The 26,965-nt window shown below is 35.1% G+C and overlaps 2 protein-coding genes across 5 annotated transcripts in view; one reads left to right on the forward strand and one right to left on the reverse strand.

The window, feature by feature from the left end:
- Positions 1 to 243: 243 nt before the first annotated feature.
- On the reverse strand, positions 244 to 25,390 carry LOC121871487 (protein MCM10 homolog). Of its 3 annotated transcripts, none has more exons than XM_042373856.1 (14): positions 25,213 to 25,390; positions 14,072 to 14,906; positions 12,041 to 12,203; positions 11,478 to 11,629; positions 10,802 to 10,903; positions 9,808 to 9,985; positions 9,195 to 9,418; positions 8,652 to 8,814; positions 8,028 to 8,198; positions 6,880 to 7,021; positions 3,675 to 3,820; positions 1,742 to 1,858; positions 1,426 to 1,617; positions 244 to 678 (listed from the first exon to the last, which is right to left on the reverse strand). In XM_042373856.1, the coding sequence occupies exons 2-14, from the start codon at positions 14,878 to 14,880 to the stop codon at positions 577 to 579; spliced, it is 2,661 nt and encodes an 886-aa protein (XP_042229790.1). In that variant the 5' UTR covers positions 14,881 to 14,906; positions 25,213 to 25,390; the 3' UTR covers positions 244 to 576. The 3 variants fall into 3 exon arrangements, with proteins under 3 accessions (XP_042229790.1, XP_042229789.1, XP_042229788.1); XM_042373855.1 differs by lacking the exon at positions 25,213 to 25,390 and adding an exon at positions 17,405 to 17,534 and having other exon boundaries at positions 245 to 678; positions 8,028 to 8,195; XM_042373854.1 differs by lacking the exon at positions 25,213 to 25,390 and adding an exon at positions 17,405 to 17,534 and having other exon boundaries at positions 245 to 678.
- LOC121871489 (syntaxin-6-like) overlaps positions 17,744 to 26,965 on the forward strand; it is a 90,097-nt gene continuing 80,875 nt past the window's right edge. For both annotated transcript variants that reach the window (XM_042373859.1, XM_042373861.1), the window contains exon 1: positions 17,744 to 17,901. In XM_042373859.1, coding sequence (XP_042229793.1) covers positions 17,867 to 17,901 — 35 coding nt within the window. In that variant the 5' untranslated portion in view covers positions 17,744 to 17,866. The remainder of the gene's footprint in view (positions 17,902 to 26,965) is intronic.

The following is a 26,965-nucleotide window of genomic DNA, read 5'->3' on the forward strand; positions in this document are numbered from 1 at the left end:
TTTAATTATAATTTCTCACACAAATGTTCATTCATAAAATTACAAAATCAATGTTTGTCAACCATGACACACGGGTAGCTTATATTGTGCAATATACTCATCCTGATTACAACTGCCAAGAGGTCATTGCAGTACAGTATACAGTCTCTCCTCAACTTATGACGGGGTTACGACCAGGTCGAAAAGGCGAAAATAATACACAAATTCTAAAATGGCTGTCTCTTTTTCTTCTCAGCACCACGAGAACTCTCACTTTTATGCTTGCCAGCCATTTTAAAGGGAATTACAAACGAAAATTTTGTCAGTACACAGCGCGATCACTAACGTCGATACTAGAAAATACGTAATTTGAAAAATATTTTATATAACCACGGCTGTCGTGTGTCCCGGTTGTCGTAAGTCGAGTATTGTATGTCGTAAGTCGAGGAGTACCTGTAGTAAATAAAATAAATATCTAATATATATAAATGGTCTAACAATAGTACACTAAATTGTAATAAACTGTTGAATTTAAAAAAATAAATATAACTTTTATAAGGGTAACTGTACAAATCAAATACCAACAACACAGAGTTTTCAAACATGAAGAAATACTTGGTTGCTGCTTCCACTGTAATGCTTAAGCTCATCACCACGCAGTGACAAGATCTCAGAATCCAGTTTTGGTCCATTCTTAGCCTGAAAATAAAAATATATTTCAGTACTAGAAAATGGAAAATTAATTTTTGGAAATAACCTATATTCCAAAAGGCTTTGCAGATTCAAAATTCCCTCCAAACCTCATCAGATGTTCATCAGCTGAGGGTGTGCTCATGCTGCCCACATTAGTCTTTCATCGCTCAGAAAACATTGTGGATTCAAACTAGGTGTACTACCCTTTAAATGTCTCAAAACAAATGCAAAAGTGACGGTATGGAGTGCAGTAGTGCAAAAAAGAAAACAAAGTGGAAATTCCCCAATACAATACAGTTACATGCCTGCAGTCTAGATGTAATGGGAGAGTTTGTTCATGTGAGACGAGATGCACAGTTTTGAGTAGGGATGAGATGCATAGTTTAGACTCAGAAAACTTTTCCCAGCAGCCATAAACATTCTGGGAATGTAGGCTAGTGTCTGTCTTTGCAAGATATGTAGTTTAGACCTTCAGAAACTTTTCCCCAGTAATGGGAACAAATTCCGTGGATGAGGGATTTTTCCAGATTTGAGAAAGTCGTCTGGTAACCCGGAAATCTCTCATCCCTGGAAGTGCTCTGCACCAATTGTTCTGAACATAACTCCTTTGTTGTAAACTTAATCAGCCCCAAATTTGGAGAGGATGTGTCTTACATTAAAGAATATACAGAACAGGTTTCATATTTCTACTGTAAGTAATTACAGCATATCCAATTATCCAATAACGTCACAAATATCCAAAAAACAGCTCACCTTTCCCATGGCAACTCTCTGCCAAGAGTTGTGGTCACAATTAGAACATGATTTCCGAGGTAACTTGTCCAAGGATGAAGTTCTTCTTTTGCAGTTCCTACACTCAAAAAATCTCTTCTTGGCTTTCACTGTCTTGAGTGGGTGATTCTCCTCACGACAGAAGTCTGATGCTGACTCTGTCATGTATTTGCACTTTGGAAAAAATGCAATTATTAAAAATATGAACAAATCAATATACATAAACAGACACTAATGTAACTAAGAAAATCAAAATTAAATAGGCAGTAGCATAAAAAGTGGTCAGAGCAAAATTTACCTGCAGGCAAACATATGCTGTGGTGGGTATTTCCATGACAGATAACATCTTGTCCTCCAGCATTTCTTTCTTCTCTAGGCCTTGGTAATACTTCTCAAGTGCCTCATTCTCTACAACCTAAGATAAAGGCAATAACATACAGTATATCTTGGATTGTCTTCATGCACAATTCTTGACACATAGGGTGACCTACAGGTATACTGCTCCTCCCCGACTTACGACGGGGTTAGGGACCCAAATCCAGGTCGTAAGTCGAAAATGCTTAAATGATACATATAAAACTAAAATGGGTATCTCTTTTTCTTCTGAGCACCACAAAACTCTCACCTTTAAGCTTGCCAGCCATTTTAAAGTGAATTATAAACGAAAATTTTGTCTGTGTACTGACGTTGGAACTCGAAAATACATAATTTGACAAAATTTTGGTACGACTGAGGCAGGTCGTAAGTCGGGGAGGAGCTGTATACGTGTTCCAGGAGGTAGGAGCATACAGTACATGATCTCAAAAGCTAATTAATAAGGTCGTTGAAAACCTGTTGATATTATATAAAAAATTATGTAGTGTGCCTGGGTGGGCTAGTTAGTCCCCGTAAAAAAAAAAAAAAAAAAACATAATCCTTTTCAACATCATCTTTACTTTCACTTATATGTACTCAGTGAGTTAAATTTCAAATAGACATGATTTTATTTCTTAGTTGAAGCACAAGATGCCTTAACACTCTTGGGGTTTTCATAAGCAAATTTGAGTACGTAGTCATAAATTAAAACAAAATAATTTTTGTTTTTGTATGAAAGCTAGATACGCAAGATACACATTTGGCAATGTTAGCGCAATCTGGCAACTATGTAGACTGCACTCCAAGGTTACCACACCAGTTTCCCCTTTGTGTTTAAAGGACCCAGGGTATATAACCTTAACCCATATTTCCCATGCATTTTCTTGCAGCTTGTGCCGATTTCTCATGCATCACAGTGATTTCATTTATCCATAACTGTTGTGAGAGTTTTGAACCATGTCTCATGTTGCTGGTGAGAGTGGAGGGGTGGGAAAACGTAAAAGTGCAAGGACATTGCACCACATGGTGATAGTGTTGTGCCTCCTGATGCCTCTCTGTGTCCCTTGCCCTTCTGGCATAAGTGATATTTTGTCTGACCCTTCAGCAAACAGTCCTAGTGCTATGACTCAATACAGTATGTACAATTATCTTTAGTGTCTGGAGGGAAAAAATGAATAACCTGTACTCGGCCTGGGTGCGCTCATCAAAATACAAAATTTACATCACTATTACCTAGCTAAATATTAACTTTTGCACAACTTTTCGTCTTTAACTATTTTTTTGCTAAATATGTACGCTTTATAATGGAATAAGTTTCATATTACAATCATATAAAATAACGAAAGTATAAAGGGATGAATAAAAATTTTCAAAAAGCATAAACAAATATTTTGTGTTCTACACGTGCTAAAGTATAAAAATAATGATTTCATCGTGATTACTCATGTGTTTGTAGATAATTTATTTACAATGATAATGCAACAAATCCCACCTTTTTATCTCAAACAGCAAGCTTGCTATGACTCATTATGTACAATTATGTCTCGTGTAGTGCAGTCTAATGCTGTGATGCGAGTAACAGGCCAGACCCCGGAGAGTCTTGCGGGAGAGCGTCTACCCAAACCCAAGAGTGTTAAATTTATGAGATAAATAAATCAATGCTTGAAATTGTTCATTTAAAGTTTCAAGTGTTCCTGCAAGTGTTTAACCTTTGAAAGTATGGTAGCTGAAGAAACTGGCGAAGGTTCTATGATGCACTCCCTTTAATAGACAGCATGTTTAGGTACAAAGTGATGATTAATGCATAACAAAATTGGTGTTATGTTTAAATTATATGCCCTTTTTCCCCAAAACAGAAAGAAGTAATGCACTCTTACATTAATTAAATTAGTGTGACGTGATTTCTGTTCCATCATGGCTTTAAACTTGTCCGAATTAACATCGATGGAGCCAAGCTTTGATTTATGAGAATCTGCTAGGATTGCTTCTGCTAGTCTTGACTTTTTATTCACTTGGTTTTCATCTGAAAAACAATTACATTACTGTATTATTAAATGTATGTAAAACATGGGAGTCTTGGCCGAGACTAACTCTCCACCAGCAATGTACGTACTTAAAAGTCAATGTTAGTGTGTGTGTGTGCTTTTTTTGTGCTTTAAATACAAAATGAGGAGATCCTGCCTGTAACAGTCCATCAAACCTGGACCAATGTTGCTGGAGTAGTTTATAACATCTTCAAAACGGCCATCTTGACAGCCATGTAGGATGACAAAACAGAGAACATGGAAATCCCTCCTATAAAATTTTATCCTGATTCCAGATTTGAAGATTAGAATTTAAATGACTTGGCAGCTATAATGATTAATGGAATACCACCAACACAGGCATATTTAAAAAAAAAAACATTGTGCAAAATTTCATAAAGATTGCTAAATATTATTCTAGAAAAACAGTAATTTACATATTGGTTAACAGAATGGCACAATAATTGGTAACTTTATAGAAAAAACATTAGTGTCCTATTCCTAATAAGTTTCATGATGATCTAATAAGATATGATGGTATGGTTATTATACTGTATACATAATAGTACAGTACACAAGTTGGTCTGGCAACCATCTTGGATAGAAGAGCAGAACCAAAACAGGCAAATTGTTAGTTTCCTTAAATACTGGAATCCAATGAAATGCTGTACAGAGTATGCACAGATCTAAACAAATATATATCCCCCCCCCCCCCAAAAAAAAGGTAATTAGTTTATTTTTTAGAAAAATACAGGAAAACATAGATTTGTTACAATATAAAAGTAGCAGCAGCAGCTTTTGAAATAAATTGCGAAGAACCAACAAAATTTGACCTAACTAGCCTGACTTCACACATACAAACCTACTGAATGACTGTTAGGTTAGGTTTGAAGAAGTTAGATGTACTATTCTTATGTGTTCCTCAATATTTGGATAGGGAATTTGAACCGCTGCCACATACAACTTAACTCTAAGTTCATCCGGGAGAAAGGTAAACTTTTATATGCACGGTTCAGTGGTGATCATTCATTCATCATCTGCTGTGATGTACCAGGGATAGAGTTGGGAGGGAGGATCAAGAGGATGAAACAACATAATTGGGCTGGTGAGTATAGTACAGTATTCCATAATGTGTTGTATTTTTTTAGGTATATAATAATAATAAAAAAAAAAATATTTGCATCTTTATTATGCTGTCTTTACATGTTATTTATTGACATGTGAGAGGGAGTGAGGTTTGCAGATCATTAGAAAGACGTTCAGGGCCATACAAGTGACCGTGAAAAGGTTATAATATTGAATATTACAGGGAAAGTGAAAATCCGGAAAAGAGTACCGGTATTTGCTGTTTTGCGGTAATATCAGGAACGTAACATTTGTGAAAAATGAGGGACCACTGTATACATTTCATTAATTTTTTTTCATATTTAAAAAAATAAATAAAATAAAATTTATAGTAAAAAATAAAAATAAAAATATTAATACAGTGACCCCTCGTTTAACGAACTGCCTTCCATAAGGATCTTCAATTCGGTTAACGAACAAAAATTCGGTTAACGAATTTCTTACGAACCGACCTCAACATGTTTTCGCTTGCACTGGCCGGGCAACCAGCTTTAGTATCAGTCCGCCAACACATTAATCGGTTCTAAGGCTTAAATTCCTTACTATTTTAGTAAATATCAAGAAGTTTATACTATTCAATAATTTTAAAAGTTTAATATTCAATTTTTTAGTCATTTTAACAATTATTGAACATAATTGAAGGTAAAGTGACTAGTTTAATGCGCGGCATCCAGCCTCTTAACACAGCAAACAGGCGTTAATCTCTCTCTCTGTTTTCACTGGAGGTAACATCTTGCTTGAGACTCTCTTCAACTAAACGCTTTTTTTCTGTGTTTCCAAGCAAATTATTGGTCATTTTGAAATATATTTTACATATTGACAATATATAATGCAGTGCAGTGTTGATTTAAAGAAAATAATCTTGAAATACACCAAGAGGACTAAAATTTTAAGGGTGAAATGGTGCCATGGGGTGACTTCTCTTCCACCCCAATGCCTTCTCTTCTTCCTTCTCCTCCACCCCCATTCTAATTCCCATCATCATCATCATCCAGGAACCTTCTGCATACACACCTTAAAGTAAGTGAACTTTTCTACCATTTTTGTTGAATTTAGGAAATTTTCGGTGAGCTGGAACCAATTACCCAAAAACCCATTGAAACAATGGTTTCGGTTAATGAACTTTTTGGTTAACGAACGACCTTCTGGAACGGATTGAGTTCGTTAACCGAGGGGTCACTGTAACAATAAAAACTGAAAAATACAAAAAAATGAAGAAAAAAAATATCAAGAGTGAGAAACAATATACAGTATGTATGTTATATCGTCAATAGTAAGAGAAATAATTGAGACCCTGCAATTGTGTGAAAATGAGGCAGAAAGTCAGATCAGCAACCTGGGACTTGGTCACAATTTTTGTGATGCCATATGGCAGCAGGGTCTACCATTAGACAATACATTATGCTTCCAATATCTTCCAAAGTGGTAGTACCTCCCTGTTTGATAGCCGCCTACTACCTACTAAATTGACCAAAGGATTAGCTGATCACCCACCTGGATTGCTAATTATCCAATTACTGCATATTGTTACCAGAACCAGTGCTTGCTTGGAAAATACTATTAAAGGACTAAAGAAATTTACCCCAAAGTGCACCAGGTGTCACCAATTTACTGTGGAAGAAATCCTAATCGACACTGGTGCTCTACATGTAATTTTTAATTCTCATATCAATGTTCCTCATTGCTGAGGCTTTTAACTTACTGGACATCATAAAACTGTACTGTATATTTATCAATGAAGTCTTGTTACATGTCAGTTAATACTGTATCATGTTAAGTCAAATTACAAATGCTATAAACATACTACCTGTAGTACTGTAGTTTGGTAAAAAAAAAAAGAAGAAAAAAAAAGGAAGGGGTTATTGACAATCTACCTCAACAATTAAATTATACTTAATGATGAACATGATGTACAAATGGAAGAGGGACTTACTGTCTGACATTGAGGAATTGCTTAACCTTTTTCTGATTTTCTCCTGAAATTGAGGATCAGAGGCTTTCTTTGTGTTCTTCACTGCATTTGGGTCTTTAGCTTGAATCCCACCTTTCCCTTGAAGCAGTGCCATAGCATGTGCCTGTTGGAGTAAAACACTTGAAAAGGGAATGTCTGGTTGAACATTTTGGGGGGAATTAAAACCTTTTATTCAACATTTTATTTAATACAGTATAGTCTGGATTTACGCGGCTTTTGTTTACGCGTTCGGTCATTTACGCGGCACCTTGCCAGAATGAAATGCTTTAATTATGCAGTAAATTTGGTCATTTATGCGGGAAGCGGCGCGGGCAGGGTGCGCACAAGGTCGCCCAGTCATCAAAACATTACCGAGTTCTTCACCCACCACAGCCGGCCCAAGTCATTGATAGTGATAGTGACAGTGAGGGTATGGACTTTGAGGGATTTGACAAAGAGGCCCTGCAAGCCTCTGTGGTGGATAGTGATACAAGTGATACAGGTGAGGCCAATAATCTGCCTCGGAACCAACCTCCCATCCCCGTGTGCTCAGCCATCTTTTCTACTAACGTAAGTGTTAAAAAACCTATTATTATTGATATTTCTCTTAATTATTAATTGTGTGTGCATACCATCATAAAATTAAGATGTTATTTTGACTACAAGGTATGTATTGTGTCGGAAAAAGTGGAGTTTGGGGGTCGGCCCAGTCTCCATTTCAATTAACCCCATATGTTCTGTTACCGTATATCATTTACGCGTTTCTCGTTTTACGCAGGCCTCCACGGGTTCAATTGACCGCGTAAATGCAGACTATACTGTACTTGTATTCCTCTGTGAACCATATTCCATACCTATGTCTTGCTTCTTATATAGTAAATTTTCGGGACTTTCCAAAAATATTCTTTTTAATTCTGAAGACTTGTATTTACAAAATCCATAAACTGTATACCTTCTTTCTTTTATATATTTCAGCCACTGTATTTAGTGTAAATATCTAATCTAAGCAGACCCACTCTAAAACCTCCCTGTCTCTCACTTATATAGTACTGCACTGTTAATTTCCTCATATATTGCTTGTAAGCTATACAAACTTTTACTTACTCAGTAGATTTCATAAAAGTACTCACTTTAGCAGGGCCTGGTCTACTTGGAGGTGGTGAAATGTCTAAATCAATATCACCCCCAGGCTGGATACCACGACCTAATTTGGGAGTTGCACTTGGGGAAAATGAGCGTCTTGATTGTCCACTTCCAGGTGATAGAGACAATGGTGTTTGTGACATACTCTGCTCTTGCTGCTGAAAGGAAAAATGGATAACTCACATTGTAAGTATCATTCCAAGTAATTTTTACTATCTGGAGAGAATTCATATTAAGGGTAGAAGAATGGATGTTGAGAAACTTCAAGAAATAATGAAAAATACACAAATTGCTGGAATGTTGAAAAGCACAGTTTATTGAATTGGAGTGAAGGAATAAGCTAAATAATAAGTAAAGGATAATATTTAAATTTTATGATATAAATGACATAACACTTTACAGCAACATGAACACATTGGGAGCACTGCTAGTGTATCCTTAACACTGAGAAGTGTGAATATAGTTTGTAGCTACCCAAATCATTTGTTAAGGGCCTAAAGTGTCACTCTGCTATGTTCAATGTTAGGCAAAATATATACACAAAATAAAATAGACCAATAAACTAAAACAAAAATAAAAAATTACCATATATTCCAAACTGATTACTGTACCTGTCTTTTCCTTGACTGAATCTGATGATAGGTCATGTTGAGTAAATCCTTTGCCGAGACACTACAGAACTCTCCTGCATCAATCTTTTTATCTGTGTCCTCTTTGACCAAGTGACGTAAAAGATTACGAGCTCCTGGGGTAGGTGCCAGAAGTTTCTCACTACTAAATGGAGAGAAAAAAAGAAAGAAAATTAATGAAATACAAAACCTATAAATTTTAGTGATAAATTTTACTGTGAAAATTGGCAACCATCATACAGTAATTCATTATCACCATCACCAATTTTTGGCCATTTTCCATGCTTGCATGGGTTGGCAGTGATTATCTGGTGTTAGCTCTCCATGTTGTGTGGTCATTTGTAGCCTCAAGTTCTTATCTCTCAGGCCATTTCAATATGGTTATAGCTCCCAATATTTCCTGTCTTTGAAGTTTCTTTATCCCATGATCCTCATTACACTAAAGTTGGAGAGAGGTAAAGATAAATATAAAATCGATTACATCTTATCACATGAATATATAGAAGTGAGAAAAAGAATACTCACAAACTATCATTACTTTGTGCAACTTGCTTTACTGCATTTATTTCACCATCACTCATGTGTTTTAAGGTGAAGGACTTCTGCTTATCTTCCTCCTTCAACTGTTCTGCCTTCAATTTAAGTTTGAGGGAGTTTAAGGTTGCTAGATCCTTTCCTTTGTTGGCTCTAACTTGCTTGGGAGCACTACCTGGAGTTGGTGAACTGTACAGCTGTCCACCATAAAATACCTAAATATGAAATAAAAAAAATTTTTGGGACAAAATGCTTCAATTATTCATTTGCTGTAAAACTTTACCATCAAGTTCAAAATACAGGAATACTGGACCTCATTTAACAGATCCTCTGGCAACAATGTTCCTTTATAATGATGTCATAAGAAATGAATTTTAACACTATTTTTATCTGTATTTCATGATGTTTTCCTATTGCACCCCTTCTCTTAAGTTCTGAAACACATCACTCTGCTTCCTTAGTTACATCTATCTCTAGTAAGAAAGCTTCTGACAATGATGTAAACTAATGGAAAATATTAACTTACTTTATTGAGGTATTCCTGTATCTAAGTACTTAAATGACTGCACAAAAATTAAATGTACTATAAATAAAATTAAGTTACCTGATCCTTCCCAAGCACTTTCTCTTGTAGCCTACGCCGTGGGTCTACTCGGGTGAATGAGGATTGGATATCGGCACGCTTGGCAGATGTTTTTTGATACTCTCGTTGGATATGGTATAAACAGAACTCACATGAAGACTTGTTCACAAAATATTTGCACTGTGAATTTTGCTTTGTTCTGCAAATATAACATTTCAGAGAATGAATATTCAATATCTTTTATGTCTTAAAAAAAATGATTCTCCAGACATTCTTTTATAGTGACACACATTCCCTTCAGAACCACCTACATCTCCTTTTAATAGCATATATTTTCACAATTGGAGTCCATCTTCCTTTTCTCATCCTAAGGCAAAGATGGAAAAATACTGTATTATAGATGCAACTTTACATCTCAATCATCCTGAGGCTTAATGAGAGGTTCCCAAAACAAGAATTACAAATCTGGTACCAAATACTAATAGATAATGGATAATCAAATTTTTGCCTCTTTACATTTTACTAATCATGGTTCACTTGTCTGTGTAATCTACCACTTCCCAATACAGGTATTTAATTCCTATTCACTATGTTCCATCTGTTCATTGCAGTTTATGTTTATCAGTTGCAGGATAAGCATGTTTTATTGACAGTAATATTTTTCACATTTCTTACACTTCAGTTTTCTTGTCTGAAGACCTCAACTCAGTTCTATATATTTAACCACATTGAACTTGGTTACACCAATGATTTTGTACCTTGGGTTATGCTCTGATCAAAAATTAATCCAGGGGCCCAGTTTAGCTAGCTCATTCAGTCTCCAGGTCCCAGGCAAGTAGTACTATCTGACCGACAACGTAATAACGATTTTACACAACATTGTGTGGAGTTTTGGTATAGAAATAGTATCGACGATGTAATAATGAAACATTGTTAACTGGGATAACATTTCAGTCAAGAAATGATGCTCTAGAGTCTAGACAATAAATTATTATTACAATGGAGTTCTACACACCTGCCTTTACACCATCCAAGATCCTTAGAGCTTCCCATCACCATGGCTTTATGGTGGTCAGATATGGACAGAGTAAGAAGATCTGTGTTCTTTTCACCCTGTCTGAAGTAAAATAAATCACATCAAAAAACAAAAACATAAGAATTAACCCAAACACACATAAATATATTTTTTTTAGTTCACTTGCAGAAAATGCAAAATAATTTATGCCATACCCAAATGTCTTTGTTACTGACTGCCCTGGTTTTAACATACAGTACACTACAGTACAGCACAGTGTACTACAGGTTGGTTTTAGTTTAAGGAAAGCTTTTCAGTTATGTAACCCATTCGTAAATCACGGTTGGCCTGTAATTTCAAAACAGTTCATACATCACAATGTACAACTTTTAACAACTACAGCTTTCACATTTAGAAAGCTGCATCCCAGCTACCCTCAACAGGTTGATTAGGTGAATCCATGGTGCATATTTGAAGGGGTTTTGTGAAATCCCTCATGAGATGTCTTGATTACAAGCGGTAACTAACTAATTAATGGGAGTTTGGGTCACAGATGTACGAAATGTATAATGATAGTACCTGCAACCCAGGTCTAGGCTGAAGGGTGGAGAGTTAAAAACCCAAGAAAATCTTTTTAACATCAAATAACTATCATATGATATAACAAGTGTTTCACCTGTCCTTCATGATTTGAGGATTGAGGAGGCCCACCACGGTGCCCACACTGCTCTTCCACAAGCCTTTGTGAGCCCCTGAGAAAAGGAACACAGCCACTGTTTTGGTGCAGTCTGTTAGGTCACTCAACTTCCAGATGGAGTACTGGGAACCCTAGAAATCATAATAAAGAGCAAGATGAAACAAGTATTATGTAAAATGTGTAAGAGCTTTTCAATATTCAATATGCAGTGCATGAACGGAAAAGGTGTTATCAAACATACTGAAATACATTTATGTATGTAACTGATGTAAGTGGTAAGGGGACAAATGAGCTAAATTATCATCATTGACCAATGACCATGGAAATGTTGCAGGTATATACAGTATGTCTCCACAGTTGTCAGATTATAACAATGTTTCACAAGTTGTTGCACAGGGAAGATAATATAAATCATAGCTTTTTTAGAGAGAATTTATATGACAGTCCTTCAATCACATTGGCTCCTTAATACTGTCAAACCTTAACACACATTCTATATTCACATTCTATATCCCCAAGGCAATCAGTGGGCTTAAACATACCTTTTGTGAGGTTTTGGGGTCACTTTTTGATACCAATACTCCAATAGTGACCCAATCTCCCTCAATATCTCCACCACGTAAGTGAAGATTAATTGTGGACATGCGTACCATCTTGCGTCCTTCCATCCTCTCTCGCATCGAATCTCCCGACACCACAGGATTGCTGAAGAGGGGAACACAGAATACACTACAACATGAGGCTTGATATGTATGAAATTAATTTTCTATTTTTTTATGACCTGATAATCTGAATGACTGTCGGGTCCCTGAAACACACAAATGAGCAGGGTGATAAAGTTACAATTGCATCCTTGCTCTTAATGCAGAAAATGATGTATTAATATATAAAATCAATGAGCTGAACATTTACTCTTTCATGAGGTTCCTTTATACTGTACACTAAAGAAATATGATAATGATCCTAAAATCCTATTTTGTAACCACCATGGATCAGGGAACTCGTGTACAGTGTCAGCAAGGCTGCAGGTTTAACCTTTACGCCCCGGGTGACGTTCCAGAACGCCCGACCTGTGGGCCCCAGGTGACGTCCCAGAATGCCCGCCTTTTCCCGCCACTGTTTAAATGCCCAGCACAGGTTATCAAGTTCTAGTGTGACTATTTGCCTGTCACGCCACATGCTCGGCCTCAGGGAAGCTTCCTGAACTTGTTTATTTCATTTTCATTGTTTGTCCATTTTATCATATTGGATCAAAGTAATATTGCTAAAAGTAGTGCACAATAGTTGTATTGTTGTGTAGTATTACTGGAAAGTAATGCAATGACTATGTTATAAATGTATTTATTTGTGAAATTATTCCAATAATTACTGTATTTCTACACATTACTTGCTCTACCAAACACAAAGACAGCCAGACAGCCTAGCGACAGACTGTGTGTGTGTGTCACCGAGCAGTGTTTATGAAAAATAATGCAAAAATAAAATAAATTCTAAATGAATTATTTATAGGAAATACGCATTATGATCAGTAAATATATGTATTACTGGCAATCCCAAACACAAAGACAAGTTAAAATAGCTGCTAAGTGCATAGTTGACCACAAGTGCTCACCGTCATCAAGCTGTCCCCTTATCTCCCTTCGCACTGCCAGGGAAGTATTTAGAGGGTCAATACATACTTTTTCTTACTTCTTTTTTATTGTTTTATCATTTAAAAGGTTAAAAATTATTTTCTGAAAAGTTGATTTTTCTCGATTAACCCCTGAGTGGGGGTACGCCCAGCGACACCCTAACCCAGGGCTTAAGGGTTAACCCCAGGGAAAAAAAAAAAAAAAAAATATATATATATATATATATATATATATATATATATATATATATATATATATATATATATATATATATATATATATATATATATATATATATATATAAAATCACACGGGAAAAGGGAAACAACGGAGCACCTTAGCTTCAGTTGCCTCTGAAGATGTCTTGAATAAAGAAGAAAGCTAAGGTGCTCCGTTGTTTCCTTTTCCGTGTGATTTTATCAAGATATATCTTATCCACGTTTTCATTCTGGATCTACATATATATATATATATATATATATATATATATATATATATATATATATATATATATATATATATATATATATATATATATATATATATATATATATATATGTATATATATATATATATATATATATATATATATATATATATATATATATATATATATATATATATACTGTATATATATATATACATATAAGAAAAAATATCCCGATGGCTTATTGTTTATATAGTACTTGTTTCAAATTGTATGAATACTATATGTAGATATATTAGATAATGAAAAGTGCTGAGAAAAACTCTGAAAACACTTTCAGTTGGAATTTGTATATTAAGATATTGTAAAAAAAAATTATGAGAGTTATCAATCTACGTTATCCCTTTATGGACATTTAATCATGCCTCACATGCAGTTTCCTAGATGTTATACACAATGTTCAGTAAGCTGTAGCTTTTCCACGTGAACTTAAGATGAATAAGAAAAATACTTACATAATTCTGATTCCAGAATACTGGTCTACAGTAACATTCTTATCAACTTCGGATGAAGAAGTACCAGCTTCTTTTAGAGACACCAGGGATCCATCTACTCCCTTCCAACCCAATTTCTGCTGGGATTTTCCCTTAACTCTGGCCAATACTTCATCTTTGCGATTATTTTGTACTTCATTAGACTCATGGGAGATGCGCTTCCTAATTTCTCGCCCACAGCTGTTGTAGCGCTGCTCAAAGGGGTTTCGATTATCTTCTTCATCTTCAGAATCTGTGTCTCCTCTATGTAATTCACTCTTCCTTTTAAGATTACGGTGAAGATTTGATTCTTCATCAGCAGATAAGGTTCTAACGGTGCGCTTTGCTTCGTGGCTAATATTGGTTAGCTTAGTAAATTTTGTACTTGTAGATCCATCTTTTACATTAAATTTCTTTTTCTTAGATAACTGATCTCGAAGAAGATTCATGCGTTCTTCCATTTGTTGTAACTCTGCTTCTAAAGGATCAAAATCAGTATTACTATTATTTGCCAATGTCTCCTCTTCCCTTTTCTTTGAAAATTTGGAATCTTTGAAAGCAGCACTAAAGTCTGACTTAGCAGAGACACAAGTTGTGGGTTGGTCTTCATCATCAGACAAAACAAGACCCAGATCAGCCATGCTGGGGTTTGTGACATCTGGAACCTTTGGAGCACTAGACTCAGGTTCTTCTAGTTTCTCCTCATGCTCCGCATCCAACATGGTAGTAAGAGTGTGCAGATCTTCTGATTCGGCTCCTGTCCATCCTCTGTCATCATCATCATCAAGCATAGCAGCCAAAGAGTCCAAATCATATTCTGTGGATCATAAAATATTCTGATTTCAATAGTGTTGTTCCTGCAGGGATCACTTAACATAGTATAATACAGTATCACATACAAGAACTTTTTTAGATAATAAGAAAAAATACTTAAGATTTAAATTTGATACTAAATATAAATACTGTATGTAGTACACGCCAGCCATCCTAAACTAATGTAACTTTTATCCAACAACCAGAGGGTAGGTCTTTTAACCCCTTCACTACAGAGATGAGGCTTAATATTTTGGTAAAGTTTTACTTTCGCACAACACGGGAATCTTTGCAATCAATAGTTTAGATAATTCTAAGATACGTTTCTTCTATGACATTTCCCTTACAAATTATCTAAATATTACCTAATCTAATCTTCTAACCACTCTCTCGGTTAGGTAGGTTTTCCCCCCAAAATAGTCAGTTTCGGTTGAAACACAAAATATACAAGGAAAAACAAGTCAATTTATAGTTAGTGCACCATTCTTTCTTTGGGTATTACAAATGTGTTAAAAAAAAATCGTCAAAAACCAACCAAACCTAACCTAATCAGGGGTCAAGGGGGCAGAGCCCTCTGATTAGGTTAGGTAAAACGATGAACTAATATTAAAAGACAGGAAAACCTAATTTTGTTAGTAGTTTCCATGGTGTAATTAAAAAGAATCTCTACCATACATAGTTTGTAAACCTGCACTGTATATATAGTTTGTATACTTACACAGTTAATATATAGAACTAATCCACCAGGACTGCATAGCGCCGATGCGGGCATATCATCGCACATCCAGAAAATGCCTCAAATTTCACCATATCATATTAAGTTCTTTCTGTTTAACATACCGGGAAGTTAGGTAAGGTTAGGTATATTTGTTTGGTTTAGTTGGTTAGGCCTGTTCTTCATAGCCACAAATGTTAAGTAGCGTTTATTTTAAAAATATCAATTTTTTAACATATTTCCACAAATTACAAAAGTGTCCACTATAATATAACAATGAAGATCAGTGTACTGCGCACATCATTGTCATCCTTAATATCTCTTTTATTCATATTATGGTACATAACATTCAAACTAGAATTAGTGACCCCAGAATTGGGCAGGATATCAAGTGTTTTTATAATTGTTTTTAATCAATTTCGCTCGCGGGTTAGTCCTATATAATTACCACTTACACTACTGTATGAATAGTTTGTATACCTACACTAATGTATGAATATTGTTTGTATACCTACACTAATGTATGAATATTGTTTGCATACCTACACTAGTGTATGAATATAGTTTGTATACCTACACTAATGTATGAATATTGTTTGTATACCTACACTACTATATGAATATACCTGTAGTTCATATACCTACACGACTGTATGAATATAGTTTGTATACCTACACTACTATATGAATATACCTGTAGTTCGTATACCTACACGACTGTATGAATATAGTTTGTATACCTACACTAATGTATGAATATACCTGTAGTTCGTATACCTACACGACTGTATGAATAGTTTGTATACCTACAATACTGTATGAATATACTTTGTATACCTATAGTACTACTATATGAATATAGTTTGTATACCTACACTACTGAATGAATAGTTTGTATACCTACACTACTAGGTGAATATAGTTTGTATACCTACACTACTGTATGAATATAGTTTGTATACCTACACTACTGAATGAAGTTTGAATACTTAAACAATTGAATGAATATACAGTAGTTTGTATACCTACACTACTGAGTGAATATAGTTTGTATACCCACACTACTGTATGAATATAGTTTGTAAACCTACACTACTGAATGAAGTTTGAATACTTAAACAATTGAATGAATATACAGTAGTTTGTATACCTACACTACTGAGTGAATATAGTTTGTATACCTACACTACTGAATGAATAGTTTGTATACCTACACTACTGAGTGAATATAGTTTGTATACCTACACTACTGAATGAATAGTTTGAATACTTAAACAATTGAATGAATATACAGTAGTTTGTATACCTACACTACTGTATGAATATAGTTTGTATACCAACACTACTGTATGAAATTTGTATACCTATACACTACTGTATGAATAGTTTGTATACCTACACTGTATACAGTTTGTATACCTACTTTATGTATACATCGTTTGGATATCCACAATATGTATACATCGTTTGTAAACCTGCATTATATACACCGCTTTGGTACCTGCATATGTAAAAGTTTGTAGACCGTAAATACACTATGCACATTGTTTGTATATCTCCATTGTGTACATTGTATACCTGCATTGTTTATATACATATTGATTCAATTTGTGCTTGTATGGGAATTTTACTGAGGAAATACCTAGAAGTAACCTTTTAAGTATAACATGCCAATGTTTGAACTCGATCTCACCTGATCTCGACCCTGTAAGAGGCCTGAAAATATAATGAAACACAAGTAGGAAAATCTAATTTCATACTTCTTCAAATTCTACAAATTACTTTACCTGTCTCACTGTCTGCCATTCCAAGTTTTGTAATGATCTAGAGGTATATAACAGTCACACAAACTTCCTTAGAACAGAGGAGGTGTGATGAAGCTCACTTTACACGTATGGCGGGAACTTCCTATTCTCTCAGGACATTTCTCTTACATAGAAAAAGGGAAATAAGTATTGATGTCAAAACCTGTAAAATATATCTTATAAAGTTTATTTAATTAATTTTCTTATGATATATATGGAGTTGTACGTAAACTGAGTATTTTATTCATAACTTATAATTAGTTTTCATATTTAGAATTATTTTTCCACCTCATTTTATTTTTGTCTCATAGGTGAATTATATTGCTGGAAGTGACCAATGTTTACATTTTGCCAATCAAAGGACACTTATCAGTACCTGCCATTTGAGTGTCGTATGTGATATCAGTGGGTCGTTATCTAGTTCTTTACCCTACGTATGTGGACATGACGTTGGAGGATCCATTTTTTGTGGTAAAAGAGTAAGTAATAATTGTATATTTCGTATTGTGTGTCAGAACCCCATGAGCCAGGAAACTTGGATTCCTTTAAAGTAATTTCACAACTAAGACTGGGAGTTGTTGGAAAGAAGGGGAGTGTTGAATTTATTAGTTGAGATCATTAAAACGATTGATTATGTGTTTGTTGAACCAAAGCATATTGTATGGAACTTGTCTACGAAACTATTCATTAAAGATTAATGTAAAAAAATGGATCTTGAAGTGGAGAACATCGCATGTCTTGTATATGTTTTTATAGTCTAGTTTTTAGTTAACGTGTAAGATGTGATATGAACATTATTTTGACAGCATAGTGGATATATTTAAAAAAAAATAAGGCTTCCTTATTTTGTGATTAGTCTTGTGCTGTCATTTCTTTTGCCCTTGTTTCGTTGAGCTCTTTTAGTAAAATTGGAGGGTGTTTGACCTGCTAACTATTAATAAACCAAATAAATAATGGTATGGTATATTTTCGGGTTGCCGCCTTGAGAATACTAATATATTCTAGAAGAACCACTGCAATACTTTTCAATGCATAGAATGATCTAGTGCTGATGCAAAGAAAAGACTTCAAATCTACAGTAGTTCAGACTTAACAACTAGGCTATATACCTCAGTGCCGTCTGCACATCTATGAATGTAATGAAAGAATTTTACTGGATTTTATCTTCTCATATCGGTGACAAACAATAGAGGGTAAATATCTTGAAGTTGCCGTGCATGGAAATTACGATGGAAAATATATTTTTATAGTGTATTTCATTGTGCTTTATAAAAATTTTACCCCCAAAATTTGGGTTGCATAAAGTGGGCAGGGCTTTGAACTACTGTAGAGGGAAATTGTGGGGTTATAAAACACAGCCAAGGCAAAACTAACATAGTTTTATGATCCGTGATCTTTAAAGATTTTCTGATTAATTTAGGTCAGCGAGGTTGGGTTTGGTCAGTTAGTGTAGTCTGCTGCCATAAATGGTTTAGTTTATTCTCATTTTTAAGGTCTAGATTTCAGCTTGACAAAATGAGAACAAATTGAGAAAAATGTTGAAAAGTACGATTTACAGTACAGTATATAATGTAGTACCTGTACACTATTTAATTTTAACAGAAAGAAATTGGTTCATTGCAGTTAAGTCAAATTAATTTTATTGGTGGTTTTTATTTGTTCACCAAAGTAAACTCTGCCCTCTTCACAGTTCTGTACTGACAACAAATCTGTTAACTGCAAGTACTGCTACAGGGTACATTCAAGTTACGAATGTTCAGTGGTCAAATTAGCTAAAGCTGTTGGATTAGTGGTGCCTTTACTTTAGTATTTTATCGATAATAAACAACTTCAGTAGAAAAAGTTGTTAAATGTGTAAATTATCAAGTGTACAATGATGTACTGTACAGGTACTTCAGTTTCATACCAGTGTTTATTGGTACAGTACCTTATGAATGTAAGGTAGGTAAGGGAGCAATTAATAGTGGCTATAAAGTAGAAGTGTGTGTGGGCAAAGAACACACAAAGGTGACGGCACACTAGGCACTTTCCTCCAGACATGTTGCCCGTTTTGCTGGCCGCTGGCCTGATGGCCCAGCAAGCAGCAGGATTTCGGTCATTGCGAGAAATGGACAACAGTTTGGCGGTGAGCTTTGCTGGTAGGGTTAGTACTCAAATGAGCTTTATATTAAGTGTTGAATATTCAAGTAAAATACTAAAATAAATCACAAAACAATAATAATTTATAATATAACAAATAAAACAGTGACATGTGTCTGTTTATTCGTCACAGCTGATCTGAGTTGCTAGGGAGCCACGAATTACCCAAATGTACCCGAAAGTACCCAAAAGTATAGCAAATAAGGGTAAAATCTTAATGAATATCTGTTATACATACACAAAACATGTTTAATAATATTTTTAGTGTAATTTTGTAAAAATAATTTGTAAGATGAAATAATAAACAGCGAAAAACTTTCAGTATTGGCGAACGCTAAATTCCAAAGAGTTCGTGAACAAGGGAGATAACTCAGATCCATCGTGAAGCACTTCGCTAACCTAACCTAACCTAACGAAAAGTAAATCCTACGGCTATGTTAATTACCCCAAAGTAACAGAAACATCGGTAATTATATCTCCATTTTGGATAGGTGACTCTTTGGAATTTAGCATTTTTCGCTGTTTATTATTTCATTATTTTGACTACATTTCAATGAAAACATTATTAATCAGGTTTTATTGATGTAAAACATATATTCGTTAAGATTTTACCCTGATTTAATATACTTTTGGATAATTCGTTGGACCGAGTTGGTATGGTGAGCTTTGAGGTCACACAGTTGCGTCTTATGCAAATGGCGGTTGTGTTAATTTTTCATTTAGCCTTTCCTCAATGGTTTTAGCTGCATATTTTCTTCTAGACAGTATTTTATTAAAGTTTTTAATGTGTTAGGTAGTAAATTACAGTAGATGGCTTATTATTTTTCATTAGTTAGGTGGGTTTTTATGCTGTTTGTGAACCAATTCATGGCTTTGGGGTATAATATTGTTTGTTTTTTTGTCGTTGGAGACCACCCCCATTTTGCCCATTTGTTCTGTTATTCAAGATACAAAATTTCACTTAACAAAGGGTTTTCCAGGAACTTAACCCATTTGTCAAGCATGGGATATTTACATACAATAATATCTCCATTAGCCAGAATCCCTCAAACCCAGAACTCTCCGATAGCCAAAATCGAAATTTTCTCGGAAAATCATTCCAAGCTGTAATTTTCTGGAAAATTTCAGCTTTGGGAACAAAATTTCAAGGGGCACATTTTCCGGAAAATTCCGGGGATGGGGGATATTTCTCCGGGTTCGAGAGATGATGTATTGGGCTATATCTGGAACTTCCGGGAACATTTTTCCACTACCCAGAAAATTCTGGGGACGAGGGATTTTTCCCGGCTTTGAGAGAGTCGTCTCGTTACCCAGAAATCTCTCATTCCCGGAAGTGCTCTACACTCTACACCAATTGTTCCGGCTAACGGGGATATCACTACTATATACACACTGTATATACGTTTATATATTTTTCCTGTAATTAGAATTGTTGAGTCAGAGAACTTCTGGCTCTGTTGTATCAATTTTGTGTACAAGGGCTGTACTGGTCAAATTTAAGTATAGGAGCAATAGTGTTGTACATGTTTGGAATTTCTATTTTTAATTTTTCCTTGCACTTCTGCTAATTTTCTAGGTGATCGGCCTATCCAGTTAAAAGAGAATTCAGTTATGCAGAGTTGTCAACATGGATACAGGACAGTAAAGTCTCAAATAAGGATGGTAATGTGTCCTCCAATATTGCGGTGTAAGGTGAATCATCATATCGTGAATCATTAATTACTATTAAAATAAAGCAATAATGAGATGCGTTCCCTAGTGTGACCTTTTCATATCTTGTGTGGCTCTTTTACCCTCTTTTCCCAAAAACCAATAAAATTAATGAAAAATTTAAATTTTCTTTAAATAATGTTTATGAATGCTCCTTACACAATATAAGTCAATACTGTAATATTATGGTCACACAAGAAGAGACGGGATGCCATTGTTGTTGTCAGTGTTTACATCCATGTTGACAGTTCTCCATCTTAAACTGAAGAAAATAAGACCCTGGTTGTTGCTGTAGTCAAACTAATGTTAAAAAATGTGTATGTTTTAATTAATGTTATTTAACGTACAGTAGCAGTAACCACTAATGGTAAAGAAAAAAGTGAGAGACTGATAGCAAAAGGTCAATATATGTATGTACTCACTCATGGAAACCTAGCATCATTCATCTTATTAAGAATATGTACAAAAGATTCATTATTGTTTGTATAATACATATCAGGATTCAGTTATTATTTATATGAAAAAAAAAAATCTCGCCGTAAGTACGAATAAAATAAAGGTGTAAATTGAATTGGGTCCTAAATTAATCAGGGTTTTAAATATGAATCGTCATTAGCAGAACCGTCATTATCGGAAACTTTCCTGTATGTGGTAAACTAGGAATTCATAGGTGAAAAACAGTACAGTACTCTATTTTGGACAAGAAAAAGTATCATTCAAGTCATTACTGTATGCCTATACTGTACGAGTCCCAGAATCTACAGGCTTTAGTGGGTCGTAGCCACTGTACCCTACTTGGTTCCTGATAAGCCAATATACAGGTTGACAATCCCTTATCCGAAATCCTTGGGGCCAGGGCATTTTGGAATTTTTCGGTTTTCAGAATGGTTAGTGTTTTTTTTATAATGTGTATTAGCTCACTGACCCATATCAGGGCCTAGGGAGCGAAAATATATTAAAAATTATAATAATAATAATAATTCATAGGTCCAGGTCATGTTTCTCACTTTTGATCTTTTTTTCATTCTTGTATTTCTTTATTACTGTACGTATTATTTTATTATTACAGTATTATTGTTATTATTTTATTATTACAGTATTATTGTTATTATTATTAATTTTACTATTATATTTTATTATTATTATTATTGTAATCATTATTATTTTATTTTGGTATTTTTATAAATAAATTTTATTTACTATGAATATTTATTATTATTATAATTATTATTACTATTACTATTACTATTACTATTACTATTACATTTTCGCCCCCCAGGCCCTGATGTGGGTCAGTGAGCTATGCCCGGGTAGGCTAATCCCTGGTTAAAAAAAAAAAAAATGGCTCCACAAAAAAAAAACTTTCAGTTTTCAGAGCTATTCGGTTTTCGGAATTTCGGATAAAGGGTTGTCAACCTGTATATATTTTTTTAACCACAACTTTTTGAAGACTCTTGTTAATTATTTTATGTGGAGGTGGACTGCTTCTGACATCTGAAGCTCTTAACTTCACCTTCAAGGCCTAACGCCTTGATAATATCTTGGGTCACCCAATGAACCTAACATTTGAGTTGTGTTTGTGCAACCCAACACCACGTTCCTATTTTAAACAGTGAATCAAAGATTAATAGCAACATTTGAAATATATAGTATTTGAGGTGGACTTTATCTCAGTTACATGAAGCTACTGATGGGCACAACAGCTATCTGTTCTGGAGTTCTGACACCAGGACAACATCCTCCATGTTATTGCAGATACCAGAAATGTATGTATCAGGAATGCTTCGGATGAATTCAAGATCAGCATCATGGTTGGAGCTTAGAATACCTTATGGCAGGAGTGTAAATATGATTTTCCATGTTTGCATGAGTTAGTCGTGATTACAGGGGTCCGACTAATTACCCAAATGTACCCAAATGTAGCCAAATATAGCCGGAATGAGGTCAAATAATGGTCCTAGATGAATAAATCGGACTGCCAATCACTTCTCGACTAGTATTTGGTGTCAGAAAGTCACAAAAAATTGGAAAACTTACTTTAATCTGAGTTAATAGATCGCGTGCATGTACCGACGGACCGAGGAATTACCCAAATGTAGTCGCAATGAAGTCAAATAATGGTCCTAGATGAATAAATCGGACTGCCAATCACTTCTCGACTAGTATTTGGTGTCACAAAGCCACAAAAAATTGGTAAACTTAATGTAATCTGAGTTAATAGATCGAGTGCATGTACCTAACCTAACCTAACCTAACCTCGACTAGTATTTGGTGTCACGAAGTCACAAAAAATTGGTAAACTTAATTTAATCTGAATTAATAGATCAAGTGCATGTACCTAACCTAACCTAATCTAACCTAACCTAACCTAACACAACACAACTCAGATTAAATTAAGTTTACCAATTTTTTTTTTACTTTATGACACCAAATAATAATCGAGAAGTGATTCACAGCCCGAATTACGCTTGTACGACCATCATTTGACTTCATTGCGGCTACATTTGGGTACATTTGGGTAATTCCTCGCTCCGTCGGTACATGCACGCAATCTATTAACTCAGATTAAAGTAAGTTTTCCAATTTTTTGTGACTTTCTGACACCAAATACTAGTCGAGAAGTGATTAGCAGTCCGATTTATTCATGTAGGACCATTATTTGACTTCATTGCGGCTATATTTGGCTACATTTGGGTAATTAGTCGGACCGTGATTACAGTGCTGTACTTGATGGTTGCTTTCGGGTAAAACCACAACAGGATGTTCCCCTATCCACTACCCCAAGGTGCCAGCCCAGAAAATGCAGCACAGGCCAAAAGATGATCACAGTGTGACCCAATTGCCATCAGGCATGTTGAAGCAAAGCTTTACAGTTGGATGTTCTTTCTAACACCAACCACAGGATGGGTACAGCTTGGCAAGGCATGGTCGTAACTTCTTAAGGTAATCAAAGACTACCCGCTTGTCTTTAACATTAGAATTGACACAATTAGTTAACCTTGGCCAAACTCTTGCAATTGAAGATTTGAAATGAGTTTGAGTCTTGTGTGGAGAAATTGACTCGAGGGATTTGATCAAGTTGACACAGCTAAAGGAAGAGGAGGCGGAAGAGAAGAACGAAACCACTGCAATATACAACAGAACCAACTGTCATGTAAAGAGAAAACTTGGGTGTAAAACATCAAAATACATTCAAAAGATGTGTCGATGGAATTCGTCTTGGTTCCAGTTAAACATCCGTTGTCGTTATAATTAAATACTAGATTACCAGGGTTTACATGGTCAAGCTCATGTATATTCTTTTAACTTACTCTCATAAATGTAAATTTAAATTTTATATAATAGTTATTAATAATATATCGCTAAGACACCAGATAAACACTTCAACAATCACTACCTTATTATAATCCTTGGGTAGTTCAAATTGTTTATAAGTAAAGCTGTGTGAAATGACGGTTCATATTCACAAAGGTTTGTATGATGAATAATCCTAAGTGAAGACATAAAAATGCACTTTATTGGTTGACTTAAGATAAATCATAAAGATCCGCAGAAAAATTACTAGACGCCAAAATTGATGCGTTCAACTCTGCTCCAATTACAGTACAGTACAAGCAAGACAAAACTATCGTAACTAAACTTTCAAAAATTTCTAGTGCTAAGTGAACTGAACTTGTTAGGCAAAATATAATTGCAAAATTAATGCCTTTTTTTAGTGTTTGTATTTCAGCGTAAACTCAACAAGTAAGTGTAGTACTTCAATTATGAGGAATGGTCATCATACGAACTTTTGGTAAACTTGGCTTGTCACTGGGTTCTTTTGATGATGCAATGTATTTTATCTGAGAATGTCCAAGTGAAATTATATTGTAGAAATAGAGTTCAAATGTAATATTTGTTACACGTAACGTGTGGTAATTGAGTGTTATAAACTTATATACCCGATTTTAACGTGAGGAGTTCTTGTGAGGACGCTGTGGAAGAGCTTTTGGTTGAAGTATCCGGTAACCTCTCGCCGTATTTGTGGGGATATCCCAGGACACTTGTGTGTATATTCAAAGTGCCTTGAGTTGTAAAATTCTCACATATCTTGTGTAAATATATTAAGTCCTTAATGTGAATAATTTAGGACTTTTAGGTCCTTTGTAAATATTTCAAGCCCCCTTATAAATACAGTAGTTTGTCACTCGTTTTAATTTTTGTTACGTAATTTTATTAGTCTTGTATTACCTGCAATGTTTATATACTGTACAGTACATGCAGAAGCAGTGTGAATTTTATGTCGAATCTACCTTATGTATATATATATATATATATATATATATATATCAGTTTCAATTGTTTATTCCTTGATAGAGGAAGCGGGATCCTAGTGCTGTCACTAGGTACCCCTGTACAATGACACCAGAAGCATCTGGCAAGTGTGACAAGTATATACAGTATAAATATTATAAAGGGGCTTACTAAAGCCTAAGGAAGGAAGGATATTCCTTTAACACATAATCAATATTATTTACAAAATATCTGGCCAGTATGGGGAGGATCATCGTGTCCGTCAGGGGGTCGTGGAGTGGTGGTCCAGCAGGCGTCACGGAAGCGTTGTGTGTGGGATATATTATATATATATATATATATATATATATATATATATATATATATATATATATATATATATATATATATAACACGCGGACTTTGAACATATAATCAACGACCTCTCACTAGTGCATATTTTTAAAACTCTTGTATAAAAGTATTTTTAAATATTTGAGATCCCCTCTCTTATAAATTCGAGTATTTTATCATCAAGTTAACTGCAAAAATATACTGTAATTTTGTCGTGGCAACGGTAGCTGTCGGTAACCTTCTCTCAGCGTAAGTACCGACCGGCAAAGATAAAATACTGATTTTAGTCCTGGCCGGTCGGTACCCTCCGTTTTCTTCCACGTACAGTATACTGATTCATTGCTGCTATTAGTCTCTACCTCATTGAATTATCAGTTGAATGTTGGCCTTCGCGAGTTTAAGTTGTAGAATTAACTTCATGGCATTATCCTTGAGCTTGAGAAATACGTTTACCATCCAATCAAATCATGAACTAACAGTAGGTCGTTTTTTTGATAGGCAGTTGGTAGGCCCGCAGGCCGCCACACCAGTGCAAAGCAGAGCAGGTGAGGAACTATCAGCTGATGCACGGGCACAGAGGCCAGTTAGTTTGTGTGTTTACGGAATGATGAAGCCTGTGTATTCTGCTTGCCACCATCTGGTTTAAAGTGACTCCGGTTGCTGATACACTCGTAAAATGACGCCTCTCCTAAATTTCACCAGGGGGTAGTCCTTGTTAGGAACCCTGTGTGTGTTGATTGTGGTGGTGGAACAGGTAGTCACTGAGTGTCCAGTCTGTCAAGCGACTTGGCTTTGACCTTGGCCAAGACCAAGCTGGAACGTTTTCATTGACAATTGCAGGATATATGTGGGGCATTTGTGGCTCCTTTAAAATAATGCTCACGATTTATTGGGGAGATTCATGAAATACAGATTGTAGTATCCGGCAAATGAAGCTGAAGGAAAAAAAATAAAAATAGATCTTGCGAGGATGGTAACCTCGTATAACATGGTTGATAAGACCACTGATGCAATGATGGATCACAAGTTGTCGACGATGGCTGGATGAATGATAAGGTATGCACGTAG

The sequence above is a fragment of the Homarus americanus genome, unplaced genomic scaffold (genome assembly GCF_018991925.1).
Source record: "Homarus americanus isolate GMGI-L3 unplaced genomic scaffold, GMGI_Hamer_2.0 scaffold45698, whole genome shotgun sequence".
NCBI classification, from domain to species: Eukaryota; Metazoa; Arthropoda; class Malacostraca; order Decapoda; family Nephropidae; genus Homarus; species Homarus americanus.